General features: G+C 39.8%; 1 protein-coding gene across 7 annotated transcripts in view; it reads right to left on the minus strand.

The window, feature by feature from the left end:
• pitpnm3 (PITPNM family member 3) overlaps window positions 1–20,446 on the minus strand; it is a 91,833-nt gene that overhangs the window by 30,389 nt on the left and 40,998 nt on the right. For 6 of the 7 annotated variants that reach the window (XM_044201815.1, XM_044201818.1, XM_044201819.1 and 3 more), the window contains 2 exons: window positions 9,317–9,387; window positions 8,913–9,133 (listed from right to left, as the gene is read on the minus strand). In XM_044201815.1, the coding sequence (XP_044057750.1) occupies window positions 8,913–9,133; window positions 9,317–9,387 (292 nt within the window). Of the gene's footprint in view, window positions 1–8,912; window positions 9,134–9,316; window positions 9,388–19,898; window positions 19,988–20,446 lie in introns of all 7 variants that reach the window. The other variant, XM_044201822.1, reaches the window with a different exon arrangement.

Genomic DNA, 20,446 nt, shown 5'->3' on the forward strand with positions numbered 1-20,446 from the left:
TTTTTTTAAAAAATCTTTAGATCTGAGTATAAAAAGGATTGAATGCAGGTATCATTTGACTGGAGAAGTTTACACACTACTTGATCAGATTAAGCCATTTACTTGATTGCTTACACTGATTGCATGATTGTGGAAATGTCTCGTTATATTCCTATTTTCAGGCCCAACACACTTTTAACTATCCAAATAAAATGTTGTGATCCAAATTTTTAAAAATGTGAGAACTTCCTCCTGGAAAAAAATCAGCCAGCTCCATCATTATCCCTTTTTTTTTTTCTAATTACAGCCATGATTCTGTACTCCAACATATTTATAGCCGCCACGGCCAGATTCTGTTGCTGCAGGCTTTTTCGAAACCTGTTGGAAAGAAAAGAGACAGTAGACGTGATTGTTGTGCTCCCAGCAAAACAGTGTTCACCAGTCAGTCTACAACATCTACAGTGGATAAAGCCACCTCCACAATCCCCACTGCCAACATCATAGCAAATAGTGACAGATCTGTGTTGGAGTATTTACATCAGCCACCAGAGTACATAGATTGAAAAATCAAGTCAACCTATTCTGCTGACAGAAATATGTGAAAATCAAACTGGCAAACTTATCGCCCACAAAATGGTTGGTAAACCTCTGAACAAGATCTGTTTATATGTGTTTTGCTTATAAAAGCCACATGTAAAAATCATGTGGGGGCTAAAAGCAAAAACATCAGCAATACTTGGCATCGAAGTTGCACTGTGCCCTTGATTGCTGCTGCCCCCTGCTGCGCCTCTTCTCCCAATTGGGTAAAGTCGAGTTCATAGCAAATCACCAAAATAACAAGCAGGTGCAGGTGAGAAAAAAAGCGTGTGAGACCAACGAAAATGCCATCTCGGTGGCCGGAGCTGCCATGTGTCACAAAAACAAAGTCTGCAGAATGACGTCTTCGAGGGATAGTGGGGAATTATAAGTAGGAAGTAGAAGCAACCTGAGTCAGAAAATCTCTTCTCATTTCATGTCTGGAGGAATAGTGAATAGTGAGCTTAGCTCTACTCCTGCATGTGTATCTGATAAATTAGCACCTCCTCTCAAAATCAGGAAAATGTCTAAATATCTCCAAAGATGGGTGACTGCTCTGATTCATTTAATGTACATATTGTAATTTTCATATTTTTTAATTTAATTTTTACTTTTACCATTAACATTATATTAAGTGAAATTTCCAATCATCTTCCTATGTAGATGCACACAACCACTTTAAATGAATAAAAGCATGTAGTTCAGAAAAAATACTTCCTATTCTGCATATATATTTGAAAACATTTAGTGTGCAAAACTCGCTAAATGATCTTCCTGCCTTTCAGAGAAGCTGCTATGTGACATCCAGCAATTGACTAGAGTAACCTCACTCCTCAAAATATCTACAAATAGAGACGTAAAAAAGAACACCCACGAGTTTGTCTGAGTCTGAGTAGGGATGAAAAATAGGTCACACAAGAGTTTACTTCTACCTGTATGTAAGATGACATGGTGAAAATCAACTGTGGAACTTGACCACAGGTTAAAAAATGTAAACAAGGTGTACAAACATCAATTATAATAAAAGAACATGTTACTGTGATTATGCCTACTTCAATTACAAGAATAATCATTAATTATATATATATATATATATATATATATATATATATATATATATATATATATATATTGTCTACATGGGCTCTGCCTTTGTTTTATTGCCTTAATCACATCATTGTTATAATTCAATGATCATATAAATGTGGAAGGGAACATAGCTTAAACATAACATTACATAAAATGTGAATTTTGAGATGGTCATGTAGGCACAATGGCTTTGCCAACTTCGTGGTGAGTCACAAAATTACTCAATGAAGGCAGAGAAAAATCTGCTCATCAGCAAAACTGCTACTTTGCTACAGCTCATACTGTATTATAATGCTTTGCAATGAAAAAAGGTTTTCTTATGATTCTAATGTTTTTACAGTAAGATCTCAATGATGATGTTAGTGTGTTTTACCTGTTCTATGAGCTCTAAAATGCATATTCATTGTTGGGGTAGTTTCTCCTGTAGCTTCACTCATGGCAGTCGCTCCCTGGACTAGTTGCTATTATTAACGAGCAGCAATGAGGGGAGTCAAATCCCAGGATGTGGCTCTGATGTGTAGCTGTCAGTAGAAAACTGTACAGAGATCCCCTAAAGCCTCTTGAAATGCTGTTTGCCTCTGCAGTGTCAACTCTGGTACCGTACGAAGGCTGCTCTCGAGGGCAGCTTTTTGAGACAGACAGGCTTCTTTGAGCCGCTTCCATGCAGATTTGTAAAAAAAAAGGGAAACCTTTGTAATATATTCAGTGTTTCTGGAACGGTACTGCAGTAACAGTGGCACTCCTTCTACAGAAGCTGCTGTGTGAAATATTCAGATCAGGCAATTCAAGCACAGAGATGGCAACATATTGTCCTAGGAGGAAGCTGTGCAACAAAATACCATCAGGTCACCTCATAACTTAAACCATGATGATTTGTTTATCAGGTGCCTGTTTATTGAGTTTTGGAATTGAAATGAGAACCCCAACATCCCAGCTAAGTGCCACTGAGGGTTTGGTCCAAGCTTTGTAGTCACCTGGCCTTGCTCTTATTAGTCTTGTTAACAACTGCTGCTCACACACACTCTCCAAAAACACACACTTAATCACTGAGAAAAAAAAAAACAAGCTCCAATTAATATTACAAACACAGCTCTACCTCTGAACAGGGTTCACAAGTCACAGGATGGGAACAGAGGTTTAACACCTGCTGCACTGCTCAACAAATGTCAGGTGAGACACTCATTATGTACGTTGCATAATTACTTGATTATGCAAGCACTTGTTAGTATCATTACCATGAAGCAGCCACTGTTTTACATTCAAAAGGGTGCACATAAATTATTTGTTTGTTTGTGTGTATGTGAGCCAAGTGTTCTCTGGTTTATTTTCTGAGGCAGTTTGAAGGTATAATGTCTTCGAGGGCTGCAGGTTATTCTCTGTTCAGAATCGATGGTCCTAATTAATTTGAGGCAATCATTAACATCTTTGTCTATACAAACATGTGCTTTGGAAAAGGCTGCTGCACCAAGCCATCCAAAACCCATCTGCATTTGATGGCTATCATTAATCTTAATAATCCTGAGTAATTTCCTCTAAAATGCTGGTGATCAATATAGTAGTGGCTGTAATACCAGGCATACATCTTTGACAGAGCAAAAACTGGAAAGTGGTGTATTTGCTATCAGATACAGATGGTGCTCTATAGTCAGGATTTTATAGTATTTGACTGTAGATTTAAATCCTTATTTAAGAGCACATTCATCCAAGATGTCATCTAACAGGCTACAGGAATGATAAACTTGACATCCATCAATCAGCATAGACATAGTAGATCATTCAAACTTGGGAGGCTTTTTGTTCCTCAAAAGAGGCACATCAACCGAGCCCTGACTGGCAGAGGAGCATGCCTCGCATCGCTATGACGAGTCTGCCCCTGTTATTTCAAGATGTGAGTCATTCGCTCACAAGTGGCGGCATTTACTCCGTTCACATCTCTGCTCTCATTAGTAAAATGTAAGCGATATTGACTGAGAATATGCAGAGGTCATATTGAGGTGTCATTGAAGTGCACGTCTTTGAAAGACTCACTTACGTAAAAGAAAAAGCCTCATTTGCTGCTTTGTCAGAAGTGACAGTTGGCTTTAGATTGGGCTGTAAGGTTATCCTTTATCTTTGAACTGAGCTTTGCTTGTGATTACTGTGTTAATTTTTCTAAAAACACTGTCAGAAACTCACTCAATGACACCTAAAGGCAGGGTAATTATGATACTAGTCTATACTGAGAGACGTACAGAAGTCTTCCTCAAGGTTTCGGGGCAATGCGTTGATGAAGAGATCCATTAACAACAGCAGTGGAGGAGATAAGGCCGAGTGAGCCGACTAAACCTCGAATCAGCCTCATCTCACGCAGCATAACCTTAAGATAGACTCTATTATCCTGCCCCGCCACCCTCTTGCAATATAATGTCAAACTGAAAACTGTGAAGACTGTCAGATTCCTGCTTAATTGCACTCCCCCGTTTCTTAATGGCAGGCTTAGCACTATACAGCGTTTGCACAATTAACATGAACAGCAATGGGCCTCTGCAGAGCCTTCTTAATTAGGGAAAGGGTCCAGAAACAGTGGCGGCACGTCCACAGCCACCCATGGCCAGAATAATGAGTCTCTGTCTCCCTGAACTGAGGTCACTCGCTGTGCACACGGACAAGTGGACTTCCTCCTCCTCCTCCTCTGTTTTCCCTGATACAAAACTGAGCCTGTACAATGACACTGAATCTACTGAGATAGGAATCCATTTTATTTTTCTCTCCTGCTGCTCAGATGAAGTTTTTAATATAAATGTTTCTTTATCTTCACACTGCGACAGGCGGTGCGTTGGCTGCGAGAGGAAATCAATTTGGGAGCCTTTTCACTGTCGCTGTTAATTGGATGTGCTATGGTGCAATAATACACATTCAGTGCTCTTTTTTGTGTGGGATGTATTTGTGCAAGTGTGTTGATGGATTACGCATGTGTGTTGTCTTGACACCCAGCTCCTAGCCAGCACTCCCAGGTACGTTCATTAGCAGGCAGAGCTAATAATAAGCACTCAGAGCACCACAGCAGGCCTTCCACACACATGACAACAGGACAACAAAAGCTGAAAGAGATGTTCATTCTCTTTTGGGACATCCTACAGTCCACAAGGATGTATCAAGCACTGAGTCAAAAATGGCGTGTTTATGTGAAAGTTTGTCTTTGAGGCGCTAAGAGATTTTGCCACCTCCGCTCTGTGGTGCGATTTTCAGCCAAGCTGTTACCCAGAATGAGAGTAATTTACCCACACAGCAGCAATTCCTCCCCGCAGGGCTGCCTATTCCTCTGATGTTTATGTTGGCACGCAAATAAATGAGGCTCCGCACACCCACAAGTCCAACACTGTCATTAGAGCAAACACTGTTAACTGACAAAAGTGTAGTTGAATAAGTGTTGTGTTTGTTGCTGTGTGGGCGTGTATAAATGCCTACTGACTGCACATATTGTGAGAGTATGTTGAGGACCTGGAGCCATCTGGGCATAAGTAAGCTTTGTCTAATTTCACCAGAGAGCTAAAACTCACATTCACTTCTCATTGTTTTCAGTAGACTGTTAATGAGCTGAATTTTGGTCCAACTTTGGTTCTCCATACTAGATCTCACCTAGTATAGAAATTAGGGGTAGACCAATATTGGTGGATATTTTTAGCTTATTGCAGATTTACTGTAGACAAGAAATTGCAGTACAGAAATGCCAAATTAGGTTCGAGGTAATTTAACAGTGTCACCGTTACATAGTTTGTCCACCAGAGAGCACTAAGTAGATTTTTCGTGTATCTTGGTCACAATTCTTAAAAAAAAAAAAAAACAACAAATCTAAGGGTTCCGCATCATGTTGTTTATGCTATGTGTCTATCTTAAAAATGACTATCAGCAGGTATATTGTTATCAGATTTTTTAAAACTCCCATACCATACCATTATCAGTATCGGCCTCAAAAAAACAGAAATATTATTAAGGCATGTAAAAAGGATTTATAAAATAATGAATGAATAAACTGAAAGATACACAAATAAACAAAAGGAGAGACACAATTACTTTTCAGTCAGAGACACATGCTCTTTGAGGGGGCTCTCAAAAAATCAGTGTAGCAACAAGGAATATACTGGGAAAAGTAGTCCTTCCTTAATAAACAAATCCATGAAAATTAGATCTTAGTAAAGTCAACAATACCAAAAGCGTAGCACATGAGGAGGATGCTTCGTGACACCCTCCGGTGTGTCCTATGGGGCATCAACTGATGCATTAAAATAACGCAACGTTATGTGATTGTGTTGCGCTTATAGTTTTTTATTTACCTTATCCTTCACTTTCAACTCAATTTGTTTTCCTTCAGCAGAGTTTATAGTTCTTCTCTATTCTTTTCAAACATACATTTATTTTCTCCATTTGTTTGTTTCAAGTAAGGATTGTATCAGATTGATATGATCGGTCCATATATATCAAGTTTGACCAGTTTACTGACTAGATTGACTGCTTTAGAACATGGAAACAGTTCAAAATATTGGGCCGGTACTTTGATTCTGCAAATGCATTTTGAAGGAAAATCTAAATGAAGCCAAACCTTAATTTAAATATTGAAGGGAAAAACAAATTCAAATGCACCTAAATTGCATTTAATCCTACTGAAGAAAAATAAGTCTACTAATAGTCAAATAAAAACCTCCTGCAGGAAAATAAATCTTAACATAACAACTAAAGACCAAAAACATAATGTGGAATCAATTTGTTACACAATGCTAAACCTGTTTTTTGGTTTGTGCATTTAAGTTGTTTAATTATTCCCCAATATAAGAGCTTTGGTCCTTTGTAATACAGTTTTTAATAGGAATAGGTCTCTTTTCAAGCAAAATTTCTTGTATATCTGAATGTAAATTGTGTATGTGTCCGTGTGTGTCCGTGCGTGCGTGTGTCCACATGCATACAAGAACAGGCAATCGAGATGCTCGACTCCAGCTACAGCACTCAAATCTCTTTACACTCGTCTTGCTTCTAGTCACTACCTCACTCCTGCTAACGTCAATCACAAAACCAGACAGAAACCTCGACCTGACTGCCAAACACATTCTCTCCGCCATGGTGATTAGTGACATTTCAGACAAAAACATCCTCAGCATATAATTGGAGAGCAGCGAAAACTAAGTGACGCTGTCAAAGATAAAACTGGTGACCACTGGGACATGTGACATTAAATGTGAAATGAAATCATTAGTTACGCTAAAGCAGCTCTCTGCACAGGCAGCAGATGACTAAAAAAAGAGCAAATACATGAACGTAGACATGTCTTCAAGGACTTCATTACTTTACAAATATAATTTAAGGAATAAGACTTTTAAAATGGAGATAATACTGTATAATTTATCATAAGGGAAGACTCATCTACTGACTGCCGTTCATCACTGAGGTACTACCATGACATCCACAATTAACTTCCACTCTGAAATTGATACCACAAATGAAACCTGAATACAAAGTAACAGTAGCTAATTAGACAAACAAATCACACTTTTCTTGCAGAGGCATTAGGATCAGTGGAAACTGTATAATGTCATTTAGGTGTTCATTTTGTCCACTAAGGAGCCGCCTCCAGGACCGAAGGGGAGAATTAACAATTAAAAACAACAGCATTTAAAAAGGTTAGGAGTTAAATATTCCACATGGCCACACGCTTGCAGGGAGAAATGTCATCAATTAACATTTCAATGTCTGTTTAGAGGTCTTTGGTCAATATATTTTCTCAATTAACCTTCACCACTTTAGCCAGGCATTTTTGCAGGCATGCATTCATACTGGGCAGATTCTTCAAATGCCTCCTTCAACAATAAAGTCCTGTGTAGTCCGTTCATTAATGCTTTATCCTAATTAGAGCTGTCTATCAAACTAGTGAGAATGTCAATTGAATAAAAAACAGAAGCAGGAGACTGAAAAATAACCTGAAACACAACCCAACTTCACGCTGCAGTGGCCAATCCGGCGATCAGACTGGTCAAACTGTTCCACAGTCAGCCTGAAATATCACTGAAACCAGGCGCTATCCAGGCGGAGTTCATGGACCAAACTATGAAACTCTCCCAGTTGTGTCTTCGCTTGGTTTATTTCATGTACGTCTGTGTCTGGCTTGCGCTCTGTGCTGAAAAATAGCAGCTTCCTTTGGTTTGTGTTCGTTTGTTTGAGAGAGAGAGAGGCAGACAGAGACAGCGGTGACCCTGAAATCAGCCATCTTTCTCCCTTTTACATTAAAGCATCAGGAAGAAGGCAGAAACAGTGAACTCAACAGTTGTTGTCATACAGAAGACATAACATGAGTGTCATAATGTCTCGCTCATAGTCCATCCTTGTGTTTGTGTTAATTAATAAAGCAGCATCAATAAAGTAGCTAAATATGCTACTGTACATTATCAGAGGTCACTTCTTCAGGTCGTCCTGCCAGTCCTTGGTAGTTGAAGGGAGAGGTATGATCACATTATCCCATTTATGGTGTGAGAAGCTGTGTTCCCACATCATTTATTTCTGCCAAAAAACTTTAAGAAAAGGGACACCTCTAGCATACCGCTAACTTTATGTATCATGGGGCTACGAATAAGGTGGATAAAGTGTCTTAAAAAGGTTTTGGGCCACGACAAGCCTCCAGAACAGCTTTAATGGTCATTGACATAGATTCTTGACATGGCTTTTGTCTAGTGTGTGTATATTTCAATTTACACGTTTACTGTTATTTCTTATTTCTTATTTTCTTATTAGTTTTATTATATTATACTTTATTTTATTCACATAAAATGTTTTTAACTCTTTTAATGTTCAGAACTTTGAGTTGCATTTGATGTATGACTTGTGCTATATAAATGAAGTTTGAATGATTGATTGATTGATTGATTGATTGATTGATTGATTGATACTGGAGGGATGAAAATCCTTCTTTTAAAAGACACCCCCTGATTTGGTGATTTGATGATGTTGGTGGAGAACACTGTCTGTTGAGAACATGTTGGTACAATATCTCCCAAAGGTGTTCAGTTGGGTGGAGATCTGGTCTGGCCACAGCATATGATTCACATTATTTTTAACTCATCAAACCATTCAGTGACCCAGTTATTTAGTCAGTTTTTTTTCTTTAATTTCTCACCAGTGTGTATGTGGCTAAATTTAAACACAAGTGTATTAAACCACATCTGGATTTTAACCAGATATGAGGCACTTGAAATGAGTGCGTAAATGGGGCCAATGAGAGTCCCTGTTCTGGCAACAGCACTTACTTGGACACCAGGGAGAAGGCTTCAGCGCACACAGCCGGACATGGCACCAGCTTGATCATCACGTGTTCTGCGACAGCCTGGAAATGCACCCGCGTCACCTTCTCCAGCACTGAGGCCAGAGTGTCCACATCGCCAGCCTTTGTGCTGGGGTCTCCGCCTGCTGTGTCCAAGATGTTTCCCCCGTGCACTACCAGCAGCAGCACATGCGTCTTACATTTCCTCTGCAAGAGGGTTCATGTAAGGTGGAAAAAGAGGCACTTAAAAGGAGAGACTCAAAGGGAGGGAAAGAATAGAGACAGCATTTTGTGAAAGCAGTGGGGCTACATGGCAAGAAAAATAACTGGGTACTTCTGTGTTCTTAGCTGCTGGTGAATATACTGAGAGGCTGTTCGTAATGATCCTACCTCTATGTCCTCCAGTCCTTCAATGCTGCTCTGAGGGGCACAGCGTGGACCACCCAGCTGGTAGAGACCCTCTGTATTGGGTGAGTGGAGGGTAGAAGCAGGAAGTGGCAGGAAGGAAGGAAAGAGGGAAGAATAAAGAGAGAGAAAAGGGGAAAGAAATGGTCACTGCAGGGGCCACTTCACCCAGATGCACAGAGAGCAGAAGCATAAATGGATATTGATCGGTGAATATGGTCAATATTACTAATGCCTCTTCATCTCTTTTCATTCGTACTCCAAACTGGGTGATGGGTCTATGTACCCTTAGGCTCAAATGCCATAACCATAAGATTCAGAAGTCAATACTGACAGTTAACAGCAGGAGTGTGGTTGTTTCTCTGCTGCAGCATCTAAAGCCATGACATGTAATTGGATTTTGGCTTCTCTGATGGAGAAAAAACAATGAACTTCTTTTCTAGAGACAAAAGATGAAGGAATGGGGAAATTTTTTTATCCCAACTGTGATGACTAGAAGCATCTCTCCTCTCTGCGTGGTGCAGCATATCACGGGAAGCTGGCCAAATTCATTACCCTCTCCGGAAGCCTCCGCTAGCTGTGTCATTTTATTCCTGAGCCCTCTCCTGTCTTTCTTTCTATTTTCTCTCTCCAGGCTCAAGGCATGGCTCTGTGCTTTGCTCGTTGTTTATTTGGCCTCCTCGTCTGGGATCGACTGTCATTGGAGACTCTCACAGACTCATCTCCCTTCTACTCCATTCCCAGCCCACAGCCTGCCTCCGACTGCCTGCTTGTCTAGAACAGTTCAGCACACACAGGGGACACAGCACACTGAACTATTTTGGTCACAAAGTAACAGGAAATCAATAGAGGGAGGTTTTCTTTTTTCTGAAAGAGGGCGTTTGGGCAGAAAAGTTCCTCCAAAAAACATTCTGAAGTGTTTTAGAGCACAAATATTCTGGTTTGGGGGACAGGAAATGTTACAGCTACATCCAATGTAGTTTAGATTTCTGATGCCCCAAGAAGCATTAAGTTTATGATTCATAATTCAGTCATACCTTTATCTCTAAAGAAATTTTAATGAACTGTTAATGAAGTGTAATAACAACTGTTTTATCACTGGATACACAAGATAAGACATATAATAAATAGTCTGTGGAAAAGGCTCCTACATTCCCTGATATGAACATTCACTGGCCCCTGTCAGAGCATTTCCGGGACTCTTAGTTCACCGAGGTAGCTCTAGTCTGTAAGACAGATAATGAGCAGGTGTTCAATGAGCAGGTGAGTTGGACTTTTAGTTGCTCAGTTTCTGCAGTTGAAGAGACAGCTCATATGGCGTTTTAAGAAGCTGCTTGTTGCTGTTGTGGGTGCATGCAGCTATTTGTAAGTGCCAAACCTTTCTGTTAGTAACTGTATGGTTTATTATCTGATTTTGGAAGTGTAATAATGTTAAGTATGCTGTTCTTCCCAGTTCTGTACCGTAGTTTAAATAAGAACATAGTGATGTGCTTAAAGTGTTTGTAGTTTAAACTAATACTGTATTTATTCCATTTAATATTTAATATTTTCCATTGCTGCTAATAAGAGTAAGTGATATAAGCCATAAATGTCTAAGTGAAAATCTTACGTTGTCAATTACCTTTCTACTGATTATGTTTCTCTGGCCATTGTGTAGATATGGAGATTTCCTGATTATTAGGGTTTATTTACTTTGGGCTGAATATGCTTTGTTTATAGCTTTGCTTATCTGTTCTTTTTGTATAGAACCATACATTAGCCAACAAGTGAAGAGTGTAGACTGGTGTGGTGATAGTATTCAATAAATATCCTATAAAACAATTCAAAGCCTCATCCCTGACCGGACGTCTGTGGCTATTCAACATACCAAACCAGAAAATGTAAATGTTATATGAGTCAGTTCCTGAGACTTTCTTTCATAGTGTATTCAAGCACACACTCACTCAAACACAGCCAATATAAAAAGCCCTGCATCTCACACATGGCATTGTACTAGAAAATGTACTGCCTGCCAATCAGCAGCAAACAGCTGCATTCAGCAGATTGTAGGAAAGACAGTCAAAGGAAATAGCAGATCTTCGCTCACCTCATCGTTTGTGCGAGCAGCACACATGCTGGGCTGATCCCGAATTCAATGATAAGTAAGACATTTGTCTGATATTGGAACAAACCAACAAAATCATCTTTCTGTTTGTGCAGCTCAGTGGTATAAACTGGCTTCCTGTGGTTACAAGGCCAATCTTTTTTCTCCCATAGCAGATGTGTGCTGCTTCGGGGGAATTCTAACAATCCGTCTGCTTTTCTGTTTTCATTTCTTGTGCTTCCTCTCAGAGGTCTGAGTCCTGCCAGTCAAAATGTGCTTTATGAAGCTTAGTGATATTTAGCAGCTCTCTTCCTGCACTCATTCTCTCCCAACAAATGACCTAACCTAGAAAACACCCTGTGGAAAGTTAACAATGGCATAGTTCAACAGCACCATGGCCATTTCCAGTGGCTTAAAGCCCAGTCAGGCACACACTCCTATCAGGTACACACAGTGTATCAGTGCATCTGTTATCATACTGCAGTCTGAGATATTTCTTAACTTATCTATAGACAGAGGAAGAGAAAATTGACCCCAAAAAGAGGGTTGTGAAGATGAAAGGGCTCCACAGATAAGTCTACTCAAGCTGAATGAGAAAGGATGAAATATTGATGTATTGATTCATGTTTGGATCCCTCTTGTGTGTCATTTTGTCTATGTAACTATGATTAAAAATGTTTTTCCCATAAAAGCAGACATTCTTTTTGTCTAAAGCATGCAGAGTTTTTGTTTTCTCTCCTGAATCTTCTTCCTCTCAGGTCTCGACCACTTCTTTCACCATCACACATTTATCACCTTCGATTGAGCAGATGGGAGAAAAACAAGAGCAGGAGGATGAGAGTGAGAGGAAAAAGACTGCATTCATCATCAGGAATATTGGCTTCCAGACTAAAGATTTATATCTTCCCAGAGAGTATGAAAATGGCAAAATGCCTTCAAAGTTTCCTGCCTGCTGGAGTGTGAATCAACTCATTAGAGAGCTACAGTATCACGATGAATTATCTGTGTTCCTAGGAAGACGTGCACAGAAAACAGCAGTGTTGGCTTCTTCTTGCAAATTATTTTTGCCTTAAGTAAATTCAACAAGACGTGTTTCAAGAAACATGAGAAGAGAGGGAAATGATTATGAATGCCTTCTAGTGTACAGGTGTGGGGCAATAATCTATATAAATGTATGTAATTATAAATAAATCAATAGTGGTAATCACACTGCAACAGGTACATAGTATTATGAAGTGTCTTTATTGCAATTATCAGCTCTGGTCATGTGTTGGGAGCATCTCTGACAAAATGACATTGGAAAAACAGAGATGGCTTGACTTAGCCTTTTTTTTAGCTCTGTTTTAATAATAACTTCTAGAGATCTGGTGCACGGTAAGATCTAAATTTCTGTAAGAGGTTTTTACTTATGTTTGTGATCATTTGGGCTGAGAGAGTTGTACAACAAAATTTCTGTATCTGCAGATCCTTATCAGCCATGTACAGTAACCACTAGAAATACATGGTCTCCAAGGAAGGATTTTAAATTTTTTCAAGATAGAAGATATTTCTGTGGAATATTTGCCTTTACTGTATTTGACTAAGGTCTCCAATCTAAATAAAACCAAGGACGTCGTGATTACATGGATTACATGCATCTCAGACCACTGGGCAATGGGGAGTCTTCTATGGAAGAGGATATAATGACAGTTTTATGATAAAAAATATTTCTATAAATGTTTTTGTATTACAGGTACTGTAAGATGATAGGGGAATTATGTAGAAAGGTGAAGAAGTCATGTATCACTTCGTTATGATTTGAAAGTGTGTGCTGTTAAATAGCAACAGGTCAGGGTGCTCATTTGGAGGAATGCTGTCTCCTGACTGGTTGAACAGCCCCCTCTGACCTCCGGCACAGTACAGGCATGCTAACACACTCAGCCATCTGTTCACTGCTGTTGGCATCAGGGTCTATACTGTTGCCCTACTGCGAAAACTCCCCAGGAGACGCCATCAGCTCCACTGCATGACAAACCTTCTAACCCCCACACACACACAAACACACACCATAAGGCGACACAGCACATAAACTGACTCAAAGACACATATATATTCTGAAACACAAGCGCACACAGTCCTAACAATCCCAGCTGCTCCCTGTCTATATGCTGCGGCTGCTGTACTACAACAAACACTCCCACACACACTAACACACACACATAAACAGCAGGCGGAAGTGAGGTAGCAGAGACTATCTGTAACTAGAGACGTGCTGATCTGATATTTGCTATCGGCATCTGTCTGATTCTGGCCAAAAACACTGGATCGAACATTGAAAAAAGTTGACAAATGTAACCTGATGTCATGTAAATAACTGATAAAGGTGGTAGCAACAGCTGTATAAAGATATTTTATGCTAAAAGGAGGGAGAAAAAAATGTGTAAGAATGCAAAGAGGGTAATATGAGTATTTGACATTTTGGGAAATACGCACACCTGGGAGAAGTTTGCCTTCAGGGCTTTCTGCCTTTTTTTCCTGAACCTAACCAAGTAGTAAGGCTTTCTGGCAGAAGGCCCTGAGGACATATTTCTCCCCTATGCAAAATACGCTTATTTGTTTTCTTGTCTGAAAATGTATGTGAGCTCCAAAATGTGTGATTACTAATTTAACATTTTGTTTTATATATCTCACCTGTTTAAATTATATTAAGGCTTAAAGTTATGCACAATTAAGGACTTGGCCACTTTGAGTGACAGGTGGGCGCCCTCTCAGGTTGCTTGCCGCTAGGTGGTTTCATCAACCAGGCTTCATTCGGCCCACCTCAGCTCCACCTCTTTGCCCATTTTTGGATTAGCCGGAGTCAGGCACTGCCAAGTTGCTGCCACAGCCGGAGCCACCAGAGCCGCCGACTTTGAGCTTCACAACAGCTCTTCAGAAACCTATGGGTGATGTCACGGACTCTACGTCCATTTTGTTATACAGTCTATGGTTACCACCAACTCTCTAAAGAAGCAAATCATTTTCACTCCAACTGCTTGTGGCTATTACCACTGGTGTTTGTGAATTTGACTTTTTTTTTGCAATGAAGCATTTGCATAGAAAGGGGCCAATTTTGCACAAAATGTGTGCATATTACCTAATTTAAATACAAAACAAATAGCACAGGAGCACCAAGATGCAATTTGCAGTTAGGGGTGCATTTCACCCTTTGTAGGTGCTTTGAGAATTACACGGTTTCTTTTTGTCTTATTTGTGCAGGTTTAGTGGCCGCAAAAGTCACATAATCCTTTTATGAATTTGCCCCTCAATGTTTTGGTATCGTTTTTGGAAATGGAAAATTGGTAGTCAAGTCAGAGGGCGTTACAATTTCTAAAACATATGAACTACTACATCCTTAGTCCCTTGATTCGTATAAGGAAAACCTTTAATGTGAGGGGGGGGCTAGAAGGGCAACAGAGGAGGGATCCTTCTTAAAGGTGGGACAGATATTCAATAGGTGTCTTATTAACAGACATAACTAGCAGTTGTAGAATTGTGATATGAAGAAACAGATTTAATTACAAAAATTAAGTAAATGCAGCACATAACTATTAATACTAAGTAATTATTAAATGTAATAAGTGGAAGAGTTTAAGTGGTATTGACCCATTTGCTACACTGAATGTGTCACCACGGTAGCAGCATGCCATTTCTGCAGCACATAAACAACAAAAACATCGCTCGATCAACAAGGGTCAAGGAAAGTATTAACCATCAGCAGGAGAAATCTAGAAATCTGTGTGGCATACTGCATGCTTTTGTTCCCTTTCATTTCATACCCCCACCCCCACCCCGAGCTCCAGGCGGCGACAGTGTTGTTTGGGTGTGATTATCTGTTCTCAATGTGCGATCACACAGCATTTCTTGCTTCATATCCCGTCAGACTAACGTGTACAGATGCACACAAATGCACATGTAAATGCACACCTACAGATGGACAATATAGGCATACAGATACAAACAGACACAGAAACAAACATAGGAGAAAGAGCCTCTAACAGCAAAGGCACAACTACAGCCAAGGGGCTGTAAAAATTAGAGATGAGGTCAGTCACTATCATTATCTCATCTCTCCCTCTTTCTTGTTTGCCGTCTTTTATTATAATTCTGCAGAGAAATTGCATTTGTCTTTGCAGCTCTTAAGCCTCTCTAATCAGTTTTGAGTAAGACCAAAAGGAGAAAAAAAACATTCATTTAAGTGAGACAGCGACTGTGCCTATGCAAGCACCGTGTGCTAAAAATGACATGACCAGATGGAGGCAGTGGTCAGAATATAGATGAGTCTCAGACCTTAAATTTATGTTGCCTGTCACTCTCTGTCTGAGTGTGTTTCTGAATAGAGCTACAGGGTGCATGCAGAAGAGAGAGCTGTGGTGTTCCATAGAAAATGGAAAATCATTCTTCCATTCAATATAATATATTTCTCTCCGGGTCACTTTGTGTGGGATGATCTTCTCACCATCAATTATGTTGCCGGGGGAAAAAATGGTCTGTGTTGGGTTGTTTGGCAGGGTGTATCACTTAGTCATCTCCTCCAAACTGTCTGCTTCCACTGACATAGCCATTTTAGCTAATATTATCCCAGCTTGGCAGAACATACCAAGGAAGCAGCCAAGTCAGTAGTTTTTGTTTATCACAGAGTCCTTAATCAGTTATGTAACGTGGCTAATTTCAGGTTTGACTACATTATTCAGCATCAGTCAGTGAATGAAGTGGAAAAAAGATGGCGATGAAAAGAGCACAACAGCATAAAATATACAGATAAGAGTGTTTGCATAGTGAACAGATGGGGAGCCTGGAAGACGTTGGAGCAGTGGCTGATGTTAGATCACAAGACTTCACTGATTAGAGATGAAGAAGAAGACTACAGTGGAAAATAAAGGGCAGTTGTGCTCCAGGCATTGCTCTCTGTCACGGAGGTTTCCATCACTGTTGCCTCTATTGGGAGGGAAAATGTTTACAGTCGCCCGTGGCTTGTGGAGTAATGAATGTAGGAAGATAGAGAGGGGGACATATAAGAACATGATGGGGTGCTGCAATGGGAAGGGACTGAAGAAGCAGAGAGGCCAGGGGGAAATGGATGGTTAAAGAAGATGAGGAGAACAAAAATGGGAGTGATGGAATAATCGAGAGGAAAGGGAGAAAGGTATAAACCCAGAGATGCGTTTGAATAACAGACAAATATATCTATATCTAGAAAGGGTAGTGGATGCCACCGCTCAACTGCTCTCTGACAGAGAGCTCAATAACAAACCATAAGCAATGAGATCATTAAGCAAATGGGTAGCTGTAGCTGCTGTGGTTATTAGTGACTCATTTAACAGTTCAGAGATGACAATTAAACATCACAGTACACCTACAAAAGAAACTGAGCAGACAATTTAGACACATCTGTAGGGACAAAAGAGAGGCATGAAGCTCCACAGTATGTACTAACGCCCAAATGCTACTGGATTTTTAATTATTTTGGCCATTTTTGCCTTTATTTGATAGTGACAGCTGAAGAGAGACAGGTAATGGGGGGATTCCAACCCATGTCGCTGCGGCAAGGACTCAACCCCAGACACGGGGCGCGCTCTACCAGGTGAGCTACTGGGAGCCCCATATTTGAGAGTTTAAAGTTATAATCATTTTTCTATTAACAATAGATCAAATAACTACTTGCATGTGGAAGGGGTCACTCAAACCCAGAAATAGTTATCACCCAATTTTGCAGTTCTCCTCAGCTCTATGGAGCTCTATAGCATATTTTTACTAATTGTTTGGGTTTCTACAACTCTGGCTCATAACTTGCTGTTTTGGTTCGCTCTCACCACATTTATCAGCATCGTTTATAGCAGCAGTCAGCTGTTTTCAGCAAAAAACCTCTAGAAACCCACTGTACACTACCTGCTCGGCACCAAATGACAGACAGACAAAGTTAGCAACTAGCTGGTGAACATGAGCATTTAGCAGCTAAAGAGACAGATATTTTTCTCAGAAGTTGGCCAAAAGCTAAAAGTGAATACTGGACTTACATTCATCAGGTGGCCAGAAACACTCCAAATGAATACTAATGTTGCTCAGTAACTGCTGGATGTGTACATAGGCAACTGTTTGCTAACAAGTTCTCCATATCAACTTTATAAGGTGATAATATGTGAATGGTGTGTTTACAGCTCGTTGTGCTGCTCCAATGGCCTAAAATTCAATTAACACAGGTTTAAAAAATTGTGACAACATACTGTGCGTACTGAGCAGGACATTTTGCAGTTAGAAAACAAACATCAGCGTTCTCTTATGGACAAACTATATAATAGCGAGACTATTTCTAAATGACCTTCAAACATACCTGTGGCATGGGGTGCCCCCATGACTTCATCCAATCTCACCCTCCCTCATTTTCTGTCACCTACACACTACCACTATCAAATAAAGGCATTAAATGCACCAAAAAATAATTACAGAACACACATCTTTGATATTTCTATACGGTAATATTACTTACTGGCCAGCATATTCCAGATAAACTAAAATCATACAATTTGCTCGTCAAACTTGTTGAGCACACTGGTTCGCAGTGCAGTTTCTAGATTCCCATATGACATCAGCCACTTTCACTGCAGCAGCTATTGTTTGTGTTGCCTTAAGATCTTTTTTGTTGCTACGCCCAGTTTTGCTCAGCTAAAAGTGTCTTTAATATTCCTTAGCCCCCACGAGTGTAGGATGTAAATAAACAAACAAGGCAGAACCTCAGCAGGCATTTGCACATTTGTATGCGGCACCATGTTGGGGAGTGTTTCTATTTTGGGTAACTTCGACTTTGTTGCAACTTAAGGATGAGAGACAGAGGGAGAGAGTGAGAATGCAATAACCATTACTTAGACAGTCTAAGTAAAATTCCCAGCATAAGCCTATGAGCTTAAAAGTGTACTGGAACCAGCAGTCCCAGTATTTTCTTTCCATCTCAGAAGGTCTTGAATGGAACAAGATATCACAGAGCTGAATACAGGGTCTGATAATAGGTTTGCTGGAAAACAAATGTATGTGATATTACTAGTGTTTGCACACATGATTTGCCGTTTCAGTTGTGTGGTGTGATTGAAATGGAAAACATCTGCTGTATGAGACGCAGCTTCACATTGATTCACAGTAGGAACATCTAATCTTTGCTACCCTTTCTATTTTATAAAAAAGATTGGCCAGCATACTCATAATGTGTTCATACATTATAAAAGATAAAGACAGATGGTCTCAGTGGGTGTCAGTCTGAAGATACTGGGGACACATACAGTTTTACAGAGCAGACACTGTATGATTACGTAATCATGTCTCAGTTTCGGCGTCTCCCATTATGGGTAAACACTAGCTGTAGACCCCTACAGACACCATATATATCACATAGTCCATTTAAGGTAACACATCCCCAGTCAGCTATAGCAGAGCTATTTTTTTAAATGGGCAATGAGTGTACTTAACATCTCAAGCACCACTGATGTGTGTAGCAGTTCCAACACCAGGCACCCTGTCATTTATAGAGAAATGTCACAAAAAGAAGGCCCTCATTTTTTCAAATCTGACTTCTGATGCAGGAGCCAAGAGATTTATAGTAACTGACGTAAGTGGCAGCAGGAAGCTATCAACTACATAACCCTCCTGTCCTATCCAATCAACAACTCTATTCAACTTACTGTAATATACAGTATGTGTGTTTTTAAATTAGTTTACTTCAAGTGTGCCTACTTATAGCTGACAAACATATACACATAAGGAACATAACACACAAAATTATGATTCATTTACATCCTCAACTTAAAAGTCCTTAATCCTGCAATAACAGATTTTTTGGGCAACTTGAGGGCAGCAGAAACAAGCTGTATACACGGCACTGACATATAAAGTTGATATGGTGAACAGTAGCCTATTTACATGTCCAGCAGACAATAAGCAACATTATCATTCATTTGAAGTCATTTGTCTGTCCACCTGATGAATATAAGTCAAATATTCACTCCTTATAGCTCTGTTTTTGTTCTGAATAACTCCTCAGAAAAATATGTGTCTATCTATCTATTCATTAGCTACTAAATGCTCCACTAAGTTCACCAGCTAGTTGCTACTTGGTGCCGAGCAGGTAGAATACAGTGGGGTTTTAGAGCTTTTTAGCTGAGAACAGCTGGCTGCTGCAGTCGAAAACCAACTGAAACGAAACAGTAAAGTTGCGGATCATAAAACCAAAACAATGAGCTAAAAGTTGCTAGTCGGGTAATAATTATCTGTGGGTTCATCACTATGAGTGAACCCTTTCACATACCAGTAGTGATGTGATATGATCCATTGTTAATATAAAAATTTAACATAAAAATATTAAAATTATAGCAGCTTTAACTAAAAGATGCGAATTGCACAAGTGAAAAGAACACACAAACAGGATAGTTTTTTTTAAGAGTAGGTGTGGATTTAAGTTTATCTTAATACAATACTCACATGCCATATGTATAGAAAGGATTATTCCTCTTCTCCAAACTGGTCATGAAGGTATACCTTCTTATGTGAGAGATTCCACAGTCCTCATTCTGTGCAAAAAGGCATTTCTAAAGTTCACACAAAGCTCAGTTAGCCAAATCAATTGATTGTCTTAATCCTGGAAGTCATACATAAGTTTATTGCCGGTTGTTTTTGTCCTGGCAACAAACCTGCATGCTACTGCGAGGATTAGGACAACAAAATACTGTCCTTGAATACTCCTTTGTTCTACAAACACCTTTATTTTGACAGGCACTGGTGCTATTAACAATAACCCTGACTTGTACTGCTGCTACAGTGGAGCACTTCAGCAGGTCATTACTGGTTTAGTGAGTGGTCTGTTGATGGGCTGTGTAAAATATTCACAGTGTACCCACTTCTTTAGTTACCACCACATGACTTAGTACGGCAACCCTGCAGGAGCGGTTTCTTTCATCTCTGCAGGACCAGACTACACTCCCACGGAACCACAGTGATTAAAAGCGTCCACTCCAGTTTGTCAAATCTCA

Source organism: Siniperca chuatsi, linkage group LG7, assembly GCF_020085105.1.
Source record: "Siniperca chuatsi isolate FFG_IHB_CAS linkage group LG7, ASM2008510v1, whole genome shotgun sequence".
Taxonomy (NCBI): domain Eukaryota; kingdom Metazoa; phylum Chordata; class Actinopteri; order Centrarchiformes; family Sinipercidae; genus Siniperca; species Siniperca chuatsi.